Source organism: Channa argus, chromosome 13, assembly GCF_033026475.1.
Source record: "Channa argus isolate prfri chromosome 13, Channa argus male v1.0, whole genome shotgun sequence".
Lineage (NCBI taxonomy): Eukaryota > Metazoa > Chordata > Actinopteri > Anabantiformes > Channidae > Channa > Channa argus.
The window spans coordinates 16821054-16839253 of record NC_090209.1 but is presented as its reverse complement, the minus strand read 5'-3'; the positions used below and the strand labels follow the sequence as shown (position 1 = coordinate 16839253).

General features: G+C 39.2%; 1 protein-coding gene across 2 annotated transcripts in view; it reads right to left on the bottom strand.

Annotated features, from left to right (window-relative positions):
• LOC137139351 (kazrin-like) overlaps positions 1-18200 on the bottom strand; it is a 144981-nt gene that overhangs the window by 118241 nt on the left and 8540 nt on the right. For both annotated transcript variants that reach the window (XM_067526450.1, XM_067526451.1), the window contains exon 2: positions 9019-9176. In XM_067526450.1, the coding sequence (XP_067382551.1) occupies positions 9019-9176 (158 nt within the window). The remainder of the gene's footprint in view (positions 1-9018; positions 9177-18200) is intronic.

Here is an 18200-nt window from a genome sequence, read left to right as displayed (position 1 = left end):
CTTAGTTTAAGACTTTACAACCATCACTATCAAATGATAAAAACAGGAAGCGCTGTGTAGTGTAGTTTAACTTGAGAAATACTTTTTTACATCCAGTACTACACCTTTAGATAATTTATGATACATAATTTGAACTAGTTTTCTGTGCAGTCCTGAGTTGCTTTAGCAGACTCATTTGGTGTTTCGAAAGAAAGGTTGTTTTGGAAAAGAACTCACTCTCTCCAATATTGAAAAATAAAATGAAATTGATTTAGGTTAATTGTGACCCAAAGTTCAAGTGTTGCACTGGGTATTGTTATCGCAAGGCTTCCACAAGATTCTCCTACAGCTGCATTACACAGATAAATTGTCCAAACTCTAGAAACGGAGAGGGCTGGCTTCATTTCATGCTTCAACACAACAAGTTAATTATTACAAAGATAATTATTTTTCTTTATGTGGCACTGAAAAAGTGATTATTGTAAAACTAAACACCGCTGATCAGTGTTAGTTAGGTTCACTGTGTATTTATTGATTCCTTTTAATCGCACTCAAGAGAAAATAATCCAAATGGATAAAATGGCTTTGATGACTGCACAAGTTCAACTACTGCTTTAAGCCAGAATGAACTTTTCTTTTTGTCACATCCTGCTGAGTTGCCCAATTGTGCTATATGTCAACAGCATGGCACCACCAAAAGTGAGGGGCGCGTCCAAAGTAAAGTGAAGAATTTTGATTAACAGACACAGAGACAAAGATATTGCTTTGGAGGTGAAAGGAACAGGTGTATGCCAGCATTCTCAAAACAACTGTAAAATAGCTGTTGTGGTAGCAGCAGTAGACGGACACAGCTCATTCCCTCGTCAGAGGGTTTGTTAACTTCTGAAAGTATTTATTCCCAACCAGGCATTGCAAAAGGGGGGTGTTTTATAATAGGCACTCTTCAGTGTTTGGGCCAATAAAATGTTCGGTATGAAGCATGACTCCCACTGTGCAGAGGCAAGAAAAGAGCATAGAACACTTGTAATGAGTCATCTCACTTATAATGCAGATTTCAAACCTTATGATGAAATACACACAACACTCCACACCAACTCCTGCTGGCATTAGTTTGATTTACTATCAAAATTCTTGGAACCCTGAAGCCAGCAGCTGTTACTAAGGAGACTGCACTTGATAGTTTGGTACTTGAAAGTTGGGTGTCACACCGAAAAATGTGATCATCTTTTGGCAAGTTCACTTCTTGAAGGTTATAGAGAAGACAGTGGTGTCTCCATCTGCCAATACATATATTACATATGCGACCAAGGTTTTTTCACTTTTACACACAGCACACATGTGCATAAGAGGCAGATGTCAAACCCCATTCCAAAACTAAGGGCAAAGCCTTTGATCTTGGTAGATACCTGGTTCAGCGGGATAATATGTGGGAAACGTACAGTACACATAGAAACAGGGAGCAAAAGACAGAGCAAGAGGGACTAACATGAACGTGCTTTGGCTATTACCTCTCTGCCTACACCTCCTGTTTATACCATCAAAAGCATCTTCTGATGGCCTGTTTCCATGGTAATGCACTGCCTCATGTGCAAAAACACATCTAAGGCTGCAGTATCATCGAAGGTGGTCTCCATTTACCGCGCATCAATATATGAGCATGTTAGGAGAGCACTGTACAGGTACACTTCATTTGGCTGCGCCGGTGTGCTGCTTGTTACATAGCGTTCTATTAAGTGAATTGAAACCACAGCACCCTGCACAAGCCTACACAGCACCAGGCAGGTTTGGCAGTGGACCTATAGACTGCTCTGATGCAACTTGGCCATGTGATAGAAAGCGTTCTCTACATGACAAATGACATCGCTAAGCCATTGTAAGTAGCACACTACAACTAAATCTTCTAAAGGTAAACCGCAACATACTGTACGGGGCTCCAGGTGAAATGGCACGTGCTTTATATATATTAAAAATATAAACATTTATGCAATGCCATTAACACGTAACTTTAGTTAAGGATTCCTTTTTCTTTGACAAGCCAAAGAAAAACTAAACTGGCACAAACATTTTGCCAAAACACAGTTTCAACATGGCTTTCTGTGACAGCACCTGTCAGACAAGCCAGGTTGCCCAGCAACCTGGGTATGACTTGGCCAGTTATGCAAATACTTCTATTCAACACACAAAAGCATAAGTTATTGAATTGACTGAATGTCCCTTGAATGCCATTTTCTGGGTCATTACACAACAATAAATGCATTGTTAGACAGTCTGAGAGTCCCAGGGAATAAAAGCATACAGTATATTACTCCAACCCCACCAAATGCATTCATAGCCTGAAAGAAATAAAAAGGATGTGCCTGAGAATGGCACTGATCTGATCTTTACAAAAAAGTAAAGGCCATGTCCACTACAATGGACAAACCAAATCTGGTTATTAGCTTTAGTTATTACATTTTCCCTTAATGGCTAACAATTTACAGTCCAATGAAAGCCCCCGCACTTTGCAGACAGTGCCATGTTGGGTTTGCAACCATTTGGTGTTACCAGATCACGAGGAATTGGGCTTCTTACTCCAAAGCAAAACCAAATAACTAGTTGAGGAGACAATATCCCTGGAGAGGTAGGACAACCCCTGTGGTTCAACCTACTGACTAATCTACATCTGACCCCAAGCTTGTACTTATCCTTGAAGGATGCATGTCCCACATTTATCTTTCGTCGTCCCAGGGGATCTTAAAGGACTGTTTGTCATTGCTTCAGCTGTGTTTGGAGAACAGTATGGAGGACTTGTATTCACAGAATTTATAACGCTTTATGCCTTTTTTAGAAAAGGTTAAAGCTTGTAGAATAAAACTTGAAGATAGTGGAGCGTAATAAAGGCTTGTACGATCATTAGCGCTCGCCCTTGCTCTGTTAAGTGGACCTCCAAAATCAAAAGTCTGATCATTTCCAGTCTTTGTTTCCAGAGAGCAAGCTTGAAATGTGCCAATTATATACTGTCTTAACTATAACCCTACCCCATAATAAACGTTTAAATGTTAGGTGAGAAACTACTATTTTCTCACATTAAGGAAGTTGGCACATCACCAGGTGCCAATGCCTACAGTATAACAACAACAACAACAAAAATACTTGAACCAGCTTAGGGGTATGACATGAATTCTGAAGCTTTGAGTGTTTCCAGGAGCACAGTGGCCTCAATTACGACAGTGTTCTGAACCACCAGTAAAGTTGACAGTCCAGCCAAATTGAGTAACAAGGCAAAAAGGGCCTAGTTAGGGAGGTGATGAAAAATCCACCGATCACTGTAGACAAGAGTTTCAGAAATCCTCTGCAAAGATGAGAGAGCCAGGCAGATGGACAAGCTCAGCAGCACTCCATCAATCAGGTCTTTATGGTACAGTAATTATAGAGTTGTCATGTCAGTAACAAAGACACATGACAGGCACTGAGGTTTGTCAAATGCATATAAAGAACTCAGGAGGAAAGAAAAAACAGAAAAAACATTTTCCCATTAAAGACAAATATTGTTTTCTTGAAATAAAAATCCACACACTGGAAAAACTGGGCCCTGCTCATCAGTTAAAACCATGGTGGCATCTTCATGCAGTAGTCAGGTGTCTGAGCAGTAGAAACGTGGACACTGGATTAATGTATAATAGCTGTGACTGCTCTTGATTAGCCCAGCCAAAGTCCAGAATTAACATCTGTGGAGGCACATGAAGATGGCAGTACATGGGCATATCCCATATAATCTGAAGCAGCTTGAGGGAATCTGCCAGGAAGAAAGAGATAAATTGCCCAAGTCCAAGTGTTCAAAGCTAGTAGAGACTTATAGTACTCAAAAAGAAAAAAAGCTGTAGTTGTTGAGGCTCCTACATACTACTGAATTAAAAGTCTGAATACTTATGTACTTATGTTATGTGTAGATTTCAGTGCAGTTTGCCTGTGTGCAAAAAGAGAAGGTGACTTTAAAAACCTTTGATGTAACTACAGTATATTTCATTAAAACAGCTCCTTGGTTTTCAAATGGAGCAAATAATAATTAGGAAAAGATAATTGTTTTTCTACTATAATACACCAATTGAGAAACCTCTGTAAATATCTTTATGCATTTAGTGTGTGCAAATACACCAAATGCATAATAAGAATCTTAATTACTAATTTATGACACTTTTACAATGAATGATAACATGCGCCTTCCCAATGTGTTTATCACAGTGCAAACAATTTCAGTTGGCCATAACAGACACCTTTATCCAAAGCAACTTAAAAATAAGGAACAGGGGAAACTTGGGGTTCAGTGTCTTGGCCAAGGACACTGTATTCACAAATACCGGAGAAGACGGGAATCAAACCACTGTCCTTGCAGAAGGCGAACAGATTGTCCAAGATACTTTCTTTTATCATATTTTTTCCTACTGACTCATCACAATTTCCGTACCATTACTATTTCACTTTGACAGAGAGCTCCTTTCACTGCGGGTAACATTCAGAAGTGTATTCCTATGATGAAATGGTTTTCAATTTATTCCCTACAAGATAAGCCGTCATTTTCAATCTGCTCGACATACAAGTCCACCAGCTAGAGGAGTAATATTATGCATCTCATATGACAAGTCAGTTTTTGTGTGGCGCATGAATATCTGATGGCAAGAAGCAGATAAAGAGTAGGTCATGTAATTATATTTTTTCCTTCTGGATAGTATCTGGTAAATGCCTGAGATATCTCTAGGCATTTAAATAATATGGTAGTACACATTTATTTTAAGTTTTCACATAATTACATGGACTTTTGTTAAAGTGACATATCCATTTTTAGCATAAATATATTGTGCACAAAAACTTATTTTGGACAAGTTTATCTGTCAGTTTAATTTGAAAGTTTTATTCCCTGAGCCTTTGCTAAGCGTGGTGACACAGAACTGAGTTTGGAGACTTGTGTATGTGGTGATTAATATAACAATAGTTGTCAGGGAAACTAATAGCACCTTTTTGGTGGGAGGTTGATTTAAAAATGGCCAAAAATGAAAGAAATTCTATGGATCATGTTGTTAAATTACCAAAAAAAGGTTTCAAATTTGCCCAAACGTTCTCACTGCCGACGTGTCTTTGTCAAGCTGTCAGTAACACCAGTCACCACTTGCCTCCCAACTAAATGTGTGAAAATGACAAAGACTTAAAAGAAATGGCCATAACCTCAAGCGTCCTGCCTTTAATGTGTAAAAATCATTTTAAAATTCAAACAAAACACTAAAGCCGTGAACTTGAATGAGACAATTCTAGTATTTTGAAAATACCAAAGTAAAAGAGTAAAAGCCATGAAACTCTGCGGCTCTTTCAAACAGTAGATGAAGACAAAACTTGCTTTGAAGCAAATTGCCCAATTTCCATTCTCATTTGTCACACTGTGGGATTGAGCTGGGCCACAATAAGCGCTCTCCATAATAGCAAGCATATCTGGCCGGCGCTCATTTGAGACAGGGCCTATTTGACAGGCCTGGTGGAGTCAGTGGAAGGGTTGAGAGGGCAGATGGGACCAAAGCGATGTATTATGCATGGATAAAAAAACGTGCTCTGGAGGGCCAGCTGAGGCCCCAGTTGGAGAGAGAGAGACTGACCCAGCCAGACCCATCACACACACACACCTCTCCCTAGTCCTCCGAGACTGTAGCAGCCCACGCTCTCCCATGACCCTTGGCACAGGTCCAGCACCATCAGCTAATAAATGTGGAAGTCAGTCTTTTGTGTGGTAAGTAATTTTGGTGCTTCCAATACAGATTTTTGATTCAACACAACTGCCCCAGGTACCCGATCTACACTTGCTTTATGTGCTGTAATAATGTTGGGGCAGTGGTACAGGACAGCTATTTAGTATTCATTTGAAGTCTGTCCAATATGTCCTCTCTCTTTTTAGCTCTGTTTTGGCCTCTAACAATTCCTGAAGAAGATACAATTGTATGTAAAATTTGGACAAATAACATGCTGATTTATAGAGAGAAAAGTAGAACAATGTTAACGTGCTATTACTTCTTATTTCATGAACCTCAAAAACACACAGACACAATGAACAGTTATTACACCACATTCAAACATTTGGCCATTCTTTGAATTTACAAAAACTGTGACCTGAGATATCTGCAGAAAAGGATGTTACTATATACATATCAGAGGTCAAGATTGATGACTTATAAAAAAACAATAATAAAAGTGCAGGGTTTATGTAACTGCTTCGCTCTCGGTGTGTGTGAGTGACAGACGTGTCTGCAGCTCTTCACTGATTGTTAGAGCAGAGTGGAGGTCGCAAGAAGTGAGGTTCATCTTATTTATCAGAGTCTCCACTCAGTCAATGTCAAAGTCACCTTTACTGGCCTCCAAACTGCTTCCATGTCCCCCCTGTGCCCAAACCCTCTCTTTCTGCCCCCACCCCACTGCCTTCGACTGATGAGTGACAGCTCAGCTAATGTAGTCACAGCCGGGTACAGCACAAGGAATTAGGAGTTAGAGGAAGGGTCGGTGGCAAAGCTCAGCAGCCAGTCTCCTCCCAGCTTGACTGCAGGATACACACCAGATGGGCCTTTGGAGAAAAAGGAACATCCACATGACGGAGCTCCACAGTGAGCTGTCTCCAATAAGACAATAGTGGTGTGCAATTTTAATGATAGGTCATGATACTGAAGAGAATGCCCTCTCTACAGTAACATGTTTTCCAGAGATTAGTGCTTGTCAAAGGTATTTGTATTCAAGTTGATGTAGTTCCTTACATTTTCTCTTTTTGAGCAGAGAACAGCTGTAGCAAAGCAAAGACATTTCCCCATGAGATTAATAATGTCCCAAATTGTGAATTGAATTAACTTGCTAATGAAGTTATTGTGTTTCACAGCTGGCACGGCGTCCAGATTTCAGTGATTGCGAAACTGCGGGGAACAAGTCAAGAAAGAAGCTGAAAACGCTGGTAAATTTTTATCATACACACACGGTGCAAAGTAAATTATTATAAAGGGATTTAGGATCATGACAAAATCACACGCTATCAAAGTACAAAAGTCATCCATCTATCATCTGGTGATGGTCTGGGGACCACATTTTAAAGTCTGTGGCGTTTGGGTCATTCCTATGATAATGGGAGCTTTAAGGTGAGTTTTCACTGATATAGTTCATCAAATAAATTAGACATATTAATGTTTTCTATTCATGTTGTCACATTTTTATACAAGCCACAAAATTGGACCATATTGGAACAAAACTCAGGTTCAAGTTCTGCATGCATTGCATTTTATTTTAGACTTGTTTTTAGCTAGTCTAAATTTCACAGAGCTTGTGTTCTGGGGAAATGGAAATAGACAGCTATTCTAACTCGTGCTATGACTGAAATGGGAAATGTTGCTGGCAGAAAAGTATCCTTGAGTAAACTGGGATGTGTTATGTTATAGGGAGTTGATAGGATAAAGCAAAAGGAGAAAAGCATGTCAGTCAACATACATGCAGCATGTTCAACATGTCTCCCTTCCTGTTGTGCAAATATATTTTCTTGGGGCTTTTAACATTTAACATGTGTTTTAGCACAAGAGACCAAGAACGCTAGGGCTACACTGTACAGAGCTGTGCTCAGAATTAGTGGTCATCTGACAAGAAAACAAATGGCCAGATAGAGAATAAGCCAGAAAGAAACCTTCTCGTAGATTGAAGTTTATGAGTATTTCAATTCAACATCTGTCACATTGTAGCTCAGGCTAATTTGGATGTGTGTGAGAGAATGGAGATCACACTTAACTGAATTAGCACAAGCATATGTGTATTAAATCACAAACAGCTCAATTACACTCTTGACATTGCCTCTTCAGCTGGCTGCATCCTCCCAACACTAATTGGAGCTCGTATGCATCCAGCCTCTCATCTCCTCCTCTTTCTGCTACCTCCCTCAAGAAGGTCACATGAAATCATGAGCAAGAACAACAGCAAAACATGGGGGATACATATAGTAGAGGCTGTCCAATGGAATTTCTCTATCGTCTCTATTTCACATATTAACTGGGTCAAAAGATGTCAGTGCTCGCAGTCAAAAAACATCAACCCTAAAACTTCACAGCGGCTTTCTTGGTTGATTATTGCCCCAGAAAAGTAATTTCTGTGGGATCATCTTTCAAAAAACAAAACTTGAGAAGCATTCAGTAAAGGAAGGGGTGGGGGTGGGGGTGAGGGAGCAGGAAGCAATAAATTAGGCAGAATACTTTCCAACACTATGTAATATTCAGTAGTTCTGTCATCGCACTGAAGAAATTTAAGTGGCAAAAGACTAATGGAGGAAATGTAACCTTGTTGTTGCTCCACTATTACGCGCAGTCAATATTTTCATTTCATCGGAGGCCCTTTGCTGGAGCAGCTCAGAAAAAGCAATCTATGTCTTCACAAACAATTTGCACTGGTACAAAATGAAGCGTGAAGCGTACTCCCACGTTACAAGTCTGGCAGGTATCAACGCAAGCTAAGCATCTTTTCATTTTTTTCCCCAACTTCACAATGTAAAGCAATTAATCAGCTGGGTTACATGTGTCACATCACTTCTACATGATCTCATTGCGTCGCACAAACATCTGCAAATGATTATTTTTTAACTAACTTTCCATCAAGTATTGTTTATATTTACACAGACATTAAAAAGTCTTATTTTGATTAAATCGACTTACTTCAACTCATTTTTATAAACTAGAGTCAAAACGCTGAACAACTAAACATACCTGACCCATAAAGCTGATTTTAATCTTTTCTTTGAACAAGCATGTGGCCCACCACACTATTAGTGTATTTCATCCAGACCTGTTAGAGCAACTAATCCCAATTTAGCACCAACTCTCAGTGTAACATTTTGGGATTTTTACTGTTATTTTATTAAGGCCTCTGTGACCAGGTTGTGATATCAGCTCCGCACCCAGAGTCAGATCTGAACCCTCCAACCTGTGTTTATCAGCTACTTTATCACAGACTTACATTAGCCTGTTTGTCTTGTTGTGAGCTATCAAATGTTATAGTTTCTTTTACCTGAGCATCTACGAGGAGATGCCTCATCAGGGTCATGGACTTCTGCAGGGTCTCCTTCTCAGGGGGAACAAAAACATGCTCCTCCTGCTCCAGGGACTTGGGTTCAGTCACCATGAAGTTTGCAATCTGGTCGTTCAGGCTGTTCAGAGACTGCACAGCTAGAAGGAGACACAAAAATAAACGTCATCACAAACTGTGAATCTGGAGACCATTTGTCCTTTCTCTTGGACAAAAACCAGTCAATCTGCACCTTGAGGGAAAAAAGATGGTATCATAAAAACCAATTAAAAGTCAAATATATTGGTTTTAATTTTAGTCCCTATCAGAGGGCAGGCAGGCTTAGCCGGATCATAAAACACACACACACACACACACACACACACAAAATTTTTCTTCCTTCCTTCTTACCAAGCAGGATAACACAGTGTATGAACAGTTTCCTACTGTCACGCTGTCACTGACTTTCTTTGTTAACACCCTCTCTGATCCAGAATGTTCCATGTTGGCGTGAGAGTCATCCTGTTTTTGTTTCCCTGGTGAACCTCTCCTTTCAGGTTTCCTCTCCAGCTTGGCTCCCACATTAAAAACTATCCACCCCTACTGTATTTCCTCCTCTCTCTCTCTCTCTCTCACACACACACACACACACACACACACATTTCCTCAAAACCCCGTCCATTTACCATTAATCCCCCTTAGTCTTTAAAAGGTCACCACAACTATTTCCAGGCCATCCACACAAAGGAAATGTTGGATAAATTAAGGAATTCAGTAAAAGGCAATTTCCATATTTGTGTGCCATTTTTGCATAAGTACAGTATCTTTTGTATTTTTCATGAGTTGCAGCACAACCCCTAATGCCTCATTATCCATCTTTCCAACATTTAAACTTGGCTTAAACCCAGAGCTTTGTCACAGATAAGTTATAGATAAGTGCAGTGATCAAGGATTGACCTTCTGTCCCAAGGTCATGAGGTAGAAACACTGAGCCATCAAATCTCTTCTGTCCTGCTAAAATCATGCGCTGACACATTTCTACCAAATAAAGAAATGCAACCTGATTTTAGACCCAGAATGTGCATAGGGTCTTTTCAGGATGCAAATATAAAGCTTCTTTCACACACAAAAGCCCACGCCAAAAAAAGAGAGAGCATAGATTAATGCGTTACATAACCAAGAATTCTTTCACCGTGGCTGACATTTCCATGCAAACAAGCTCTGAGGAGCACATTTGACAAATCAGCACTGAAGGCGGTGGAGATAAGAAGGGAACGAGGGGGCCGACTGTGTCCCCTCGAGGTGAAGAGTCAAGCAGACATCAGTTTTTTAAATGTGTGAATGTGTTAGTTGTTGCCTGAGTTCACACTGTGGACAGTTTTTGTTTTTGTCCTTTTGGAGTTCAGTACGGCTCTTAAAACACGTGTCAATAGACTACAGTATGCTTCTGTTCTTTCCAATTTATCACTTTTTATTTAATTTTAGTTTATTTAAAACAAAAGGCCCTGCTCTAGCTATCTACTAGTCTCACCATTTTCCAACCAAGTGGAAATCAAACTTACACACATTAACAATTACAAATAAATATAAATAAATATTGTGACTGACACTGCAGAGATGTGGCAGATATGATTTTAACTGCTTTGTCTTAGTGCCCTCTACAGGATGAACTACAAACATGCACATATCTTTAACATTTGCCAGTTCATCTCATGAAAACAAAACTGAGCAGCCTTTAGTTTTATGAGCACACACATTTGAAAATAATTTGATTCCACACAATAAATCCAGGAGCAATAACACACTGACGAAGTTTTATTATGTACTTAGGGTAATTTTGTATGAACTCGTTCAGGTGTCTGTGCTGCAAACAACCATAACTATGAGACTATTAGGCACTTTCTGTTAAATACACTAATTATCATCAAAGTCAGGCTTGGATATTTAATTTAAATATGCTCGACAAAATCAAATTACTCAGATCACTTACTGGAAAAAGTACAATTGCTACAGTGTAAAAATACGTTTTGACAACTGAAAATGCTGCAATCTGAATGTTACAAAATTACTAGCTCAAATCTTGCTCTTTAACAATTGCTCAATAAATACATATTATTGGATTATAATTAATAAGAAATTAATGTGTCCATCACTTTTTTTGTTGCAGTTACTAACAATGTGTCCTATTTTATTGTTCATATGCTGTTCTAATTATTGTGATTAGAATCTAATATTGTAATTTTAATTTAATTAAATTTTTTCCACAATTTTTTACCTTTATATTCTGGACCTCACCGATACTGCAATCATTAAGCCACTGAAGCAACAAGGTTCAATTAAAGTATTTGAAAGTATCACACACAGTTTTAAGACAATAATGATTACTATCACACTAAGATTACGTCATATATGTCGCTCATCAACAAAAGACAAAAAGGCTATAATTATTGTATTCCTCAATACCAATACAAGAAGCAAATTTTTGGTGGTTTGGACTGTTTCTTCAGGTCAGAACAATAATAAATGTTATAGTGTAGTATGACATTTTTACAGACTGATATTGCCCACATAAAACATTTACAACGTAAACTTGGTTATTTTCACATATTCTGAGTTTGCAAAGTAACCTAATACATCACTGTGACAGGCAGAGTAAAGAGGTGTCATTGCTGCCAAGGATAACGATGCAAAATACACCAAACTACAGGGACAGACTGTGTCTTCATCTGAAAACTGAAATAGAAAACACCTGGAGCTCGCCTTCAGCAAATCTGCAAAGTGAGGAAAGGGAGGCACATGTAAGGAGGCGAAGGAAAAGGAAGATAAAACTGCTATTGCTGCAATCCGTGCAAAGAAAATAAAATTGTCGATCCAGATCAGTCCTTGCATTCTTTCTTTCTGTCTCTCTTCCGCTTTGTTTCTCCTTTTACTTCTTTCGATCTTTGGCTTGCAACACAGACAAATCTCAATGTGACTTAAATGTCCTCCTATAGAGGAGCACAACAGATGAGAAAAGGACACAATGGTATCCAGTCAAGTCTTTATCTGTTCAAGGGAAAAAACTGGGTGCCAGGGGAAATAAGATCGCTACCAATGAAAAATGTTGGGAAAAATGTATGTAGCAAACTTAATAGGATAAGGTGCAGTAGTCAACCTGAGCTCGAGATAAAAGCAACTTATTTCATGGGAACTGTTTGCAGCACACATGAAATCTTGGAGAAGTATGAAGAAATATGGAGAGTAGAGGGCCAATATCAATGTCTGGGGTAGTTCTGAGGTCAGACTTACATTTACTGCTATGCACTGAGCAGCACAAGATGATGCTATGAGCCTGTATTCAAATCATCACAGTATTAGTGCTCAACTGGAAACTTTGCGTGTGGCTTAGCGAGTGCACAATTAGGCACAGTTTAATGTGCTGTACTAGGAACAGATGGGCTATAATAGATGTAAAGATAAAACAAACTGTTGCCCACAGGGATAAACTGATACTGCAGAGGTAAACATCTAAGGCGTCCTTACAGTAGGGTGGATGCAAGAATAGCAGTGGTTCTGGCATTACCTGCTTGTTTTACAAGTTGCCACCGCTGATTACCTGGCTAAGGTGTGTTCAGCCAATCAGAAGCTGGAAGATTCATTTTGTATCCCTCCTCTTCATCTAGGATGTTAATTTCCACACCACAGTGGAAAAAAGGTGATGTTCATGGGACTGACCTCAGCAGAGGGCAGACGTGAATAGCATGGAGGCAGTATAGCATTTCCTGGGTAAGTGAAAAACAGCCTAAATGGAAAGAAGGAAGTGCTCAAGAAAGTTCAGTTAAGTCTCTAAATACTGATTGCCTGTAGAAAATGCTTTATTCTGAAAACTTTCTTTAAAGTTGTGTACATATTTCCTGTATTTTCCCGTCATACCTTAAAAAAAAAGGAGAGCTAGAAATAAATATGGATTGCCACTGCAACCTTGCTAAGACAGCAAAGCTGCTGGTGGCTGCCTGTGAATTTTTTTGTCTGTGCAAATCTAAATATGATGTGTAGATATTTTTAATTTAAAGTTCTAAGGCTGCTCCACTATCAGCTGTCACCAAATCCCAGGATATAGTTACAAATGCATGTCAAATAAAGATTTGTGCAGTTTTAGGCAAAATAAAAACTTTTCACTTCACAAATGTCAGAAATGGCATTGTTAACATAACTCCAGTATACACTTTTGATACACTGTGAGAAGCAGCTGGATATTTCCATGTATGAACGAGCATGTGACGAGGAATTATATTTAAATACAAAAATAAGTCAATTTTAATGAGCAGCATATTTTTTACAACCCATATCATGAAACTGTGACTGAAGGGTGAAGAAATAATGGCAGGAAGCAACAGTTATTCATTTATGGGACATTAACCCCAAACCAAGGTATTTTGAAGTGGAGGGGTTTATGAACATCAGAAAATAATATGGCATGAGCTTTAATTGAGTGTAGGCTCATAGAAAAAACCCCATTTCCAGCAGGTGGCTTGGTGGTGGTGCTATACAACACTGCCCTCTAACGATAATAAAACACGACAGCAGCAGCCTATTAATCTTACTGCCTGTAAACCAAGTTTAATAGTCCAATGCTGATAAAAGCCTGCCCACTGAATTTAATCACACTGTGAAATAAATGCAAATCGCTGATGTAAGAGAGAGTCTCAGGTTCCAGCTCATAAAAGCTGAAAAGGAGTTTGACAGTGTTCAAATTAATGTCAAGTTTGTCTTTATGTGAAAATACAGTAACTGAGCTGTTAGAAATCTGTATACCTGTGCAACTACGTGTGTCTGAAAGAAATCTGTTTTGCTTTGGAAGGACAATTTTAACACGTTATATTGTCTTAGGTGATGTCACCACAGTTGGAAAAGCCTAATAAAAACACTGAGCACTGAGCAATATTTCAATGGATGATTGTCATTTTTCAAGCAAAAACCCAATAAAGCTCCATCTTCACAAATTGGGGGACAGCTTTCTCTAGATTTCAAATACTACTACTACCATTACTACTAATAATGCATAGTTTAATTTTAAGCTCTTTTCATATAAATGGAACAAAATGGAACAAAGAAAAAAATGTTAATGACTACAGTCTACGGAAGCCTAACAGAATGGGACTCAGCCGGACTGAGCTGAATGTATCTTTATGGGTTTTTTTACTGCAATATGTTGTATTGGGCTCTGGGAAATTAAAATTAGCATTTCACACTTTAAAAGCCCAAACAATTAACAGAGAAGACAGTCAGCAAATGCACATTATGTCAGACAACTCCTCACTTTCAGTCACCGCACAAGATTTTCATGCTGACAATGAAGAGAAAGAGTTGGCGCAAACAGTGAGGAACACTCATTTGTTTGGTGGAGCCGAACCCTGGGGGTTCTGTAGCTGTGAAACAGAGCAGCAAGCAGAACTCTCATCTCTGCAGAGCTCATTAAACCCCAGTAATCGTATCTGTTACAGTTGTAATGGGCGAAACAAAGGGAAAGAAGCAGAAATGGCATGTGGTTTCCTGTGCCCTAAAAATGGTTGTTGTATATATACTGTACAGCATGTGTGTGTGTGTGTGTGTGTGTGTGTGTGTGTGTGTGTGTGTGTGTGTGTGTGTGTGTGTGTGTGTGTGTTTGCCCATGGTACAGAAACCTGGTGCTGTCTCACCATATTTCCCATTTACCCTCCAGCAGAGAATGCCTCCCTCTCAAATGTTGACTCGCATTTCTGCTGAGCTTTACATGGCGGAGGCGCTTCTCTTCTCTCTGTCCTCATTCTGGTGTTTTTCTGCTGCAGCTGTAACAACATCCTCAGTTACTGAATGGATTACTGACCAAATTGAGCTTGAGCTCTATTCCAGCATGAGAGGTAGAGTGAAAAAAATGTATGATCCTATGTCTGGGCACAAAGGGACAACATAATTAGACTAATGCTGTTGGTGCATTAACTTCATCTCCTAATAATGAAGCCTCATAAACACTGTGGGCTCATAAACAGACTTGGAGCTTAAGTTAAAAAGAAAAGCCTCGTGTCCAAATGCTTTGTAGTCTCTAGTTGATTTTGATTTTGGTCACAGCCAACACAAAGCTCTGCAAAAACAGGAAGGATTCAATACACAGGCCCTTCTGCAAGAGTCTCAATGAGATTAACCTGTTATGTCAACTCAACACTGTCTGGCTTTTATGCTTTGACAACGTTGTGTGAAGTCTTTTCATAGATGCTGGGTGGTCTGAGAGTGTACTGTTTCTGATCTATAAGAAGTGTCTTTGTGAAGGCTGTCAAAGTTTGGATCTAGGCCATGCGTCTAGAGGCGGATGAATCTCTGCTCATTTCTGATGTAAAAACAGACTCATCTGTTTGTTGAAGCAGCCTCACTGTGATGACTAAAATCTGTGTTGCAGGATCAGCACCTCTGACTTAAGTTGAAAGTTGAACATCTGAGAACTTCAGGAACATCTCACATCCACGAGTCAGGATTTTCACAAGGCGCCACAGTGAACGCTGTGTGAATTTTGAAGACAAAAATGCTCTCACGGTGAAACACTTTTCAAACGCTCTCTAACAGGATTATGCACTCGCTCTGAACCCACGGATGAACAGTTAATGGCTAATGCTGAGTGCATTAGCACAAACATTATAGCAAATGAAAGCAAAGGAAATCTGAATCTGACTGGAGAGACGGGCCCTCGTGTTCTAATGTTTTTAGGTAAAACTGACAACCTACACCCACACATCACACAGCCTCTGCCCTGTCTTTTGATGTTTGCAATTTTTATATAAATGGAAGTGTTTTTAGTGACAAACGTGTTGGTCAGTGAGAATTATTCCTCAAACAGAAAACACGTCTGTCTGTAATATGAGTAGATATATCTGCTGTACTGCAGTTTCTCTAACTACACGTGAGAAGACTGCATGCCGGCACCAGGAGACAGGATAGGTATATGAATCACACTTGACAAGACTATTTTCTTTCACTGTCATCCCCTCTGATTTGGCTATGGGGGCTGGAAGCTGCTGCCAAAACATAAACAAGAGGGACTGCATCTATGATGACAGTCCTCTGAATGTTGCATTTCATCTGGGAACTTCTATTCAATAAAACAGACTCATTCTGTGGACCTGTGTCTAATTAAATAGAGAATTAAATGGTTTCAAAGCGCCACCTGAAGAAGATTCTCATTAAACAGCTGTGCTGTGTTGCTATTTTTGCATAGTTACCTACAAAGGCAATTAAAGGGTTGGTTCATGGAATTCTTTTTGATATTTGGTAAAGAATTGTTTTTACTTCTCAAAGCTTTAAAGGATCCTGGCTTCAATGCAATATGATAAAAATAATTCATTAATTATTGGGAACTATTTTAATAAAAATGTTTAGCAGGTTTTATGGGTAGACCTACCTGAAGCTAGTTCTGGTTCAATGTAGTTTCTGTCTTTGGGTCTTCCATGACAATAAAGGGAATTTGTTTTTGCCATTTTCTTATTATATGTAAATCAAACTTTTAACCTGCGAATGCAGGCCACAAGTATCAATATACTGTAAACCAGAAATATAATTGATAACATTCTTCATGTCAGCAAATTGGCCGGGCTCCATCGGGGAGCAGTTCTTCAGCAGGTAACAGTTCCCATGAAACCTGCTACATCTATTAGAGAAATTTCCAACTTAACTGTTCAGGCTTGGCTGATGTTTGGGGTCAGCTCAGTCTAACAGCTCTGTGTGGTTTTGTAGCCCGCTGTGCCATCCTAACACCTCAGCTAGAGTGAGATTACTCCCTCGGGCAGCACGGCCTTTGATAATAACAGTTGAAGGTGAGATTTTAAGTCTCTACACGCATCAAGAGAATGAAACATAGCCATATAACCTTGGCTAGAAGATGCAGTATATCATTTTTATTATGTCTTTGTCCAGTAACCTGCAACCGATGCATGTTAATTATTACCCAATTTTTTCCTTCTTTTCTCTCACATTGCTTTTTATGAAACCAACGGATGTCTGAGGAATAGTTTGTCACATTGAACATTAAAATAGAGAATGTTCTGCTCCACCAAAGTATTGCACAACATAAATATATGAATTAAAGGCAAAAGGGGAATTTAGCGTAACATCATTTGAATTTGTGACTCAATGCCATTATATCTTTAAAAATGAAATTAATATGACAGAGCTGCGTGGCAAAGAGTGAAGCAGAACAGCCAATATCTGATAATGTGACTGCTTGACAAATAAAAGACCGTGTAACAGGCTCAAAACACTGTGCTCTGCACAACAATTAGCTTTTAGTTTAGTAGGAGACTATAGACTGCTGGGTACTGGATAATTTCTTGAATTATTACCATAAATTAACTCCAGACGTTACATTGCATGTTGTCAAAGTCACAGCAGGAGCTATTTCTACACTTCAAAAGTACAACACTTGTCCTACAGTATAATCCTGTATGTGTTTGGGATTAAAGTCTAAGCTTTTATCACTCATCAGCGATCTCTCATCTCACAGAGGAAAGCATGGTGGAGATGAATTGTATAGATGGGAGAGCACAGATGCTTGAAGTGAGGATTTAGGAAGAGGAACTGGGATTGACGTGATTGGCAGTCAATTACATGTTGACATATCATCCACCTGCCGCTGCCGCTGCAGATAAATGCAACCAAAGACAAAAAAACGTGGAGGGGAAATACACACGTCTTTGACTATCAGTGAATATGAAACACACTGCCAAACAATAACAACTGCAAACATAATAACAAACTTTTTGTGATTAGTGAGGATTATAGTTGCCTTACAGAGAAACTAAAGGGAAATTGTTTGTCCATCAATGAGGCGTGACTGCCCATGAGTAAAACTGAACAACGAAACATTTATTCTGAATCGATTATGAGCAGGAGGGAAAATGTAATGTAAACATGCTCCAGGTCTCTTCAGACCACTCCCTTACACTTTACCTCATGGAAGTACTGTGACAGTCTATGTTGAGAAAGCAGAAATGTAATTTGTACTTTAGAGGTACTTCGAAGCTCTGAATGGTAGTTGATTGTTTAGAATATGATGTGATCATGGTGTGATTGATGTGATAGATTGTTTAGACCGTACCACTGCACACTGTATCAGGGACAGAACAGATGCACAGCTTGTCTATTCCATTTATAGTGCATGATATTGCTTACACATGTGCATT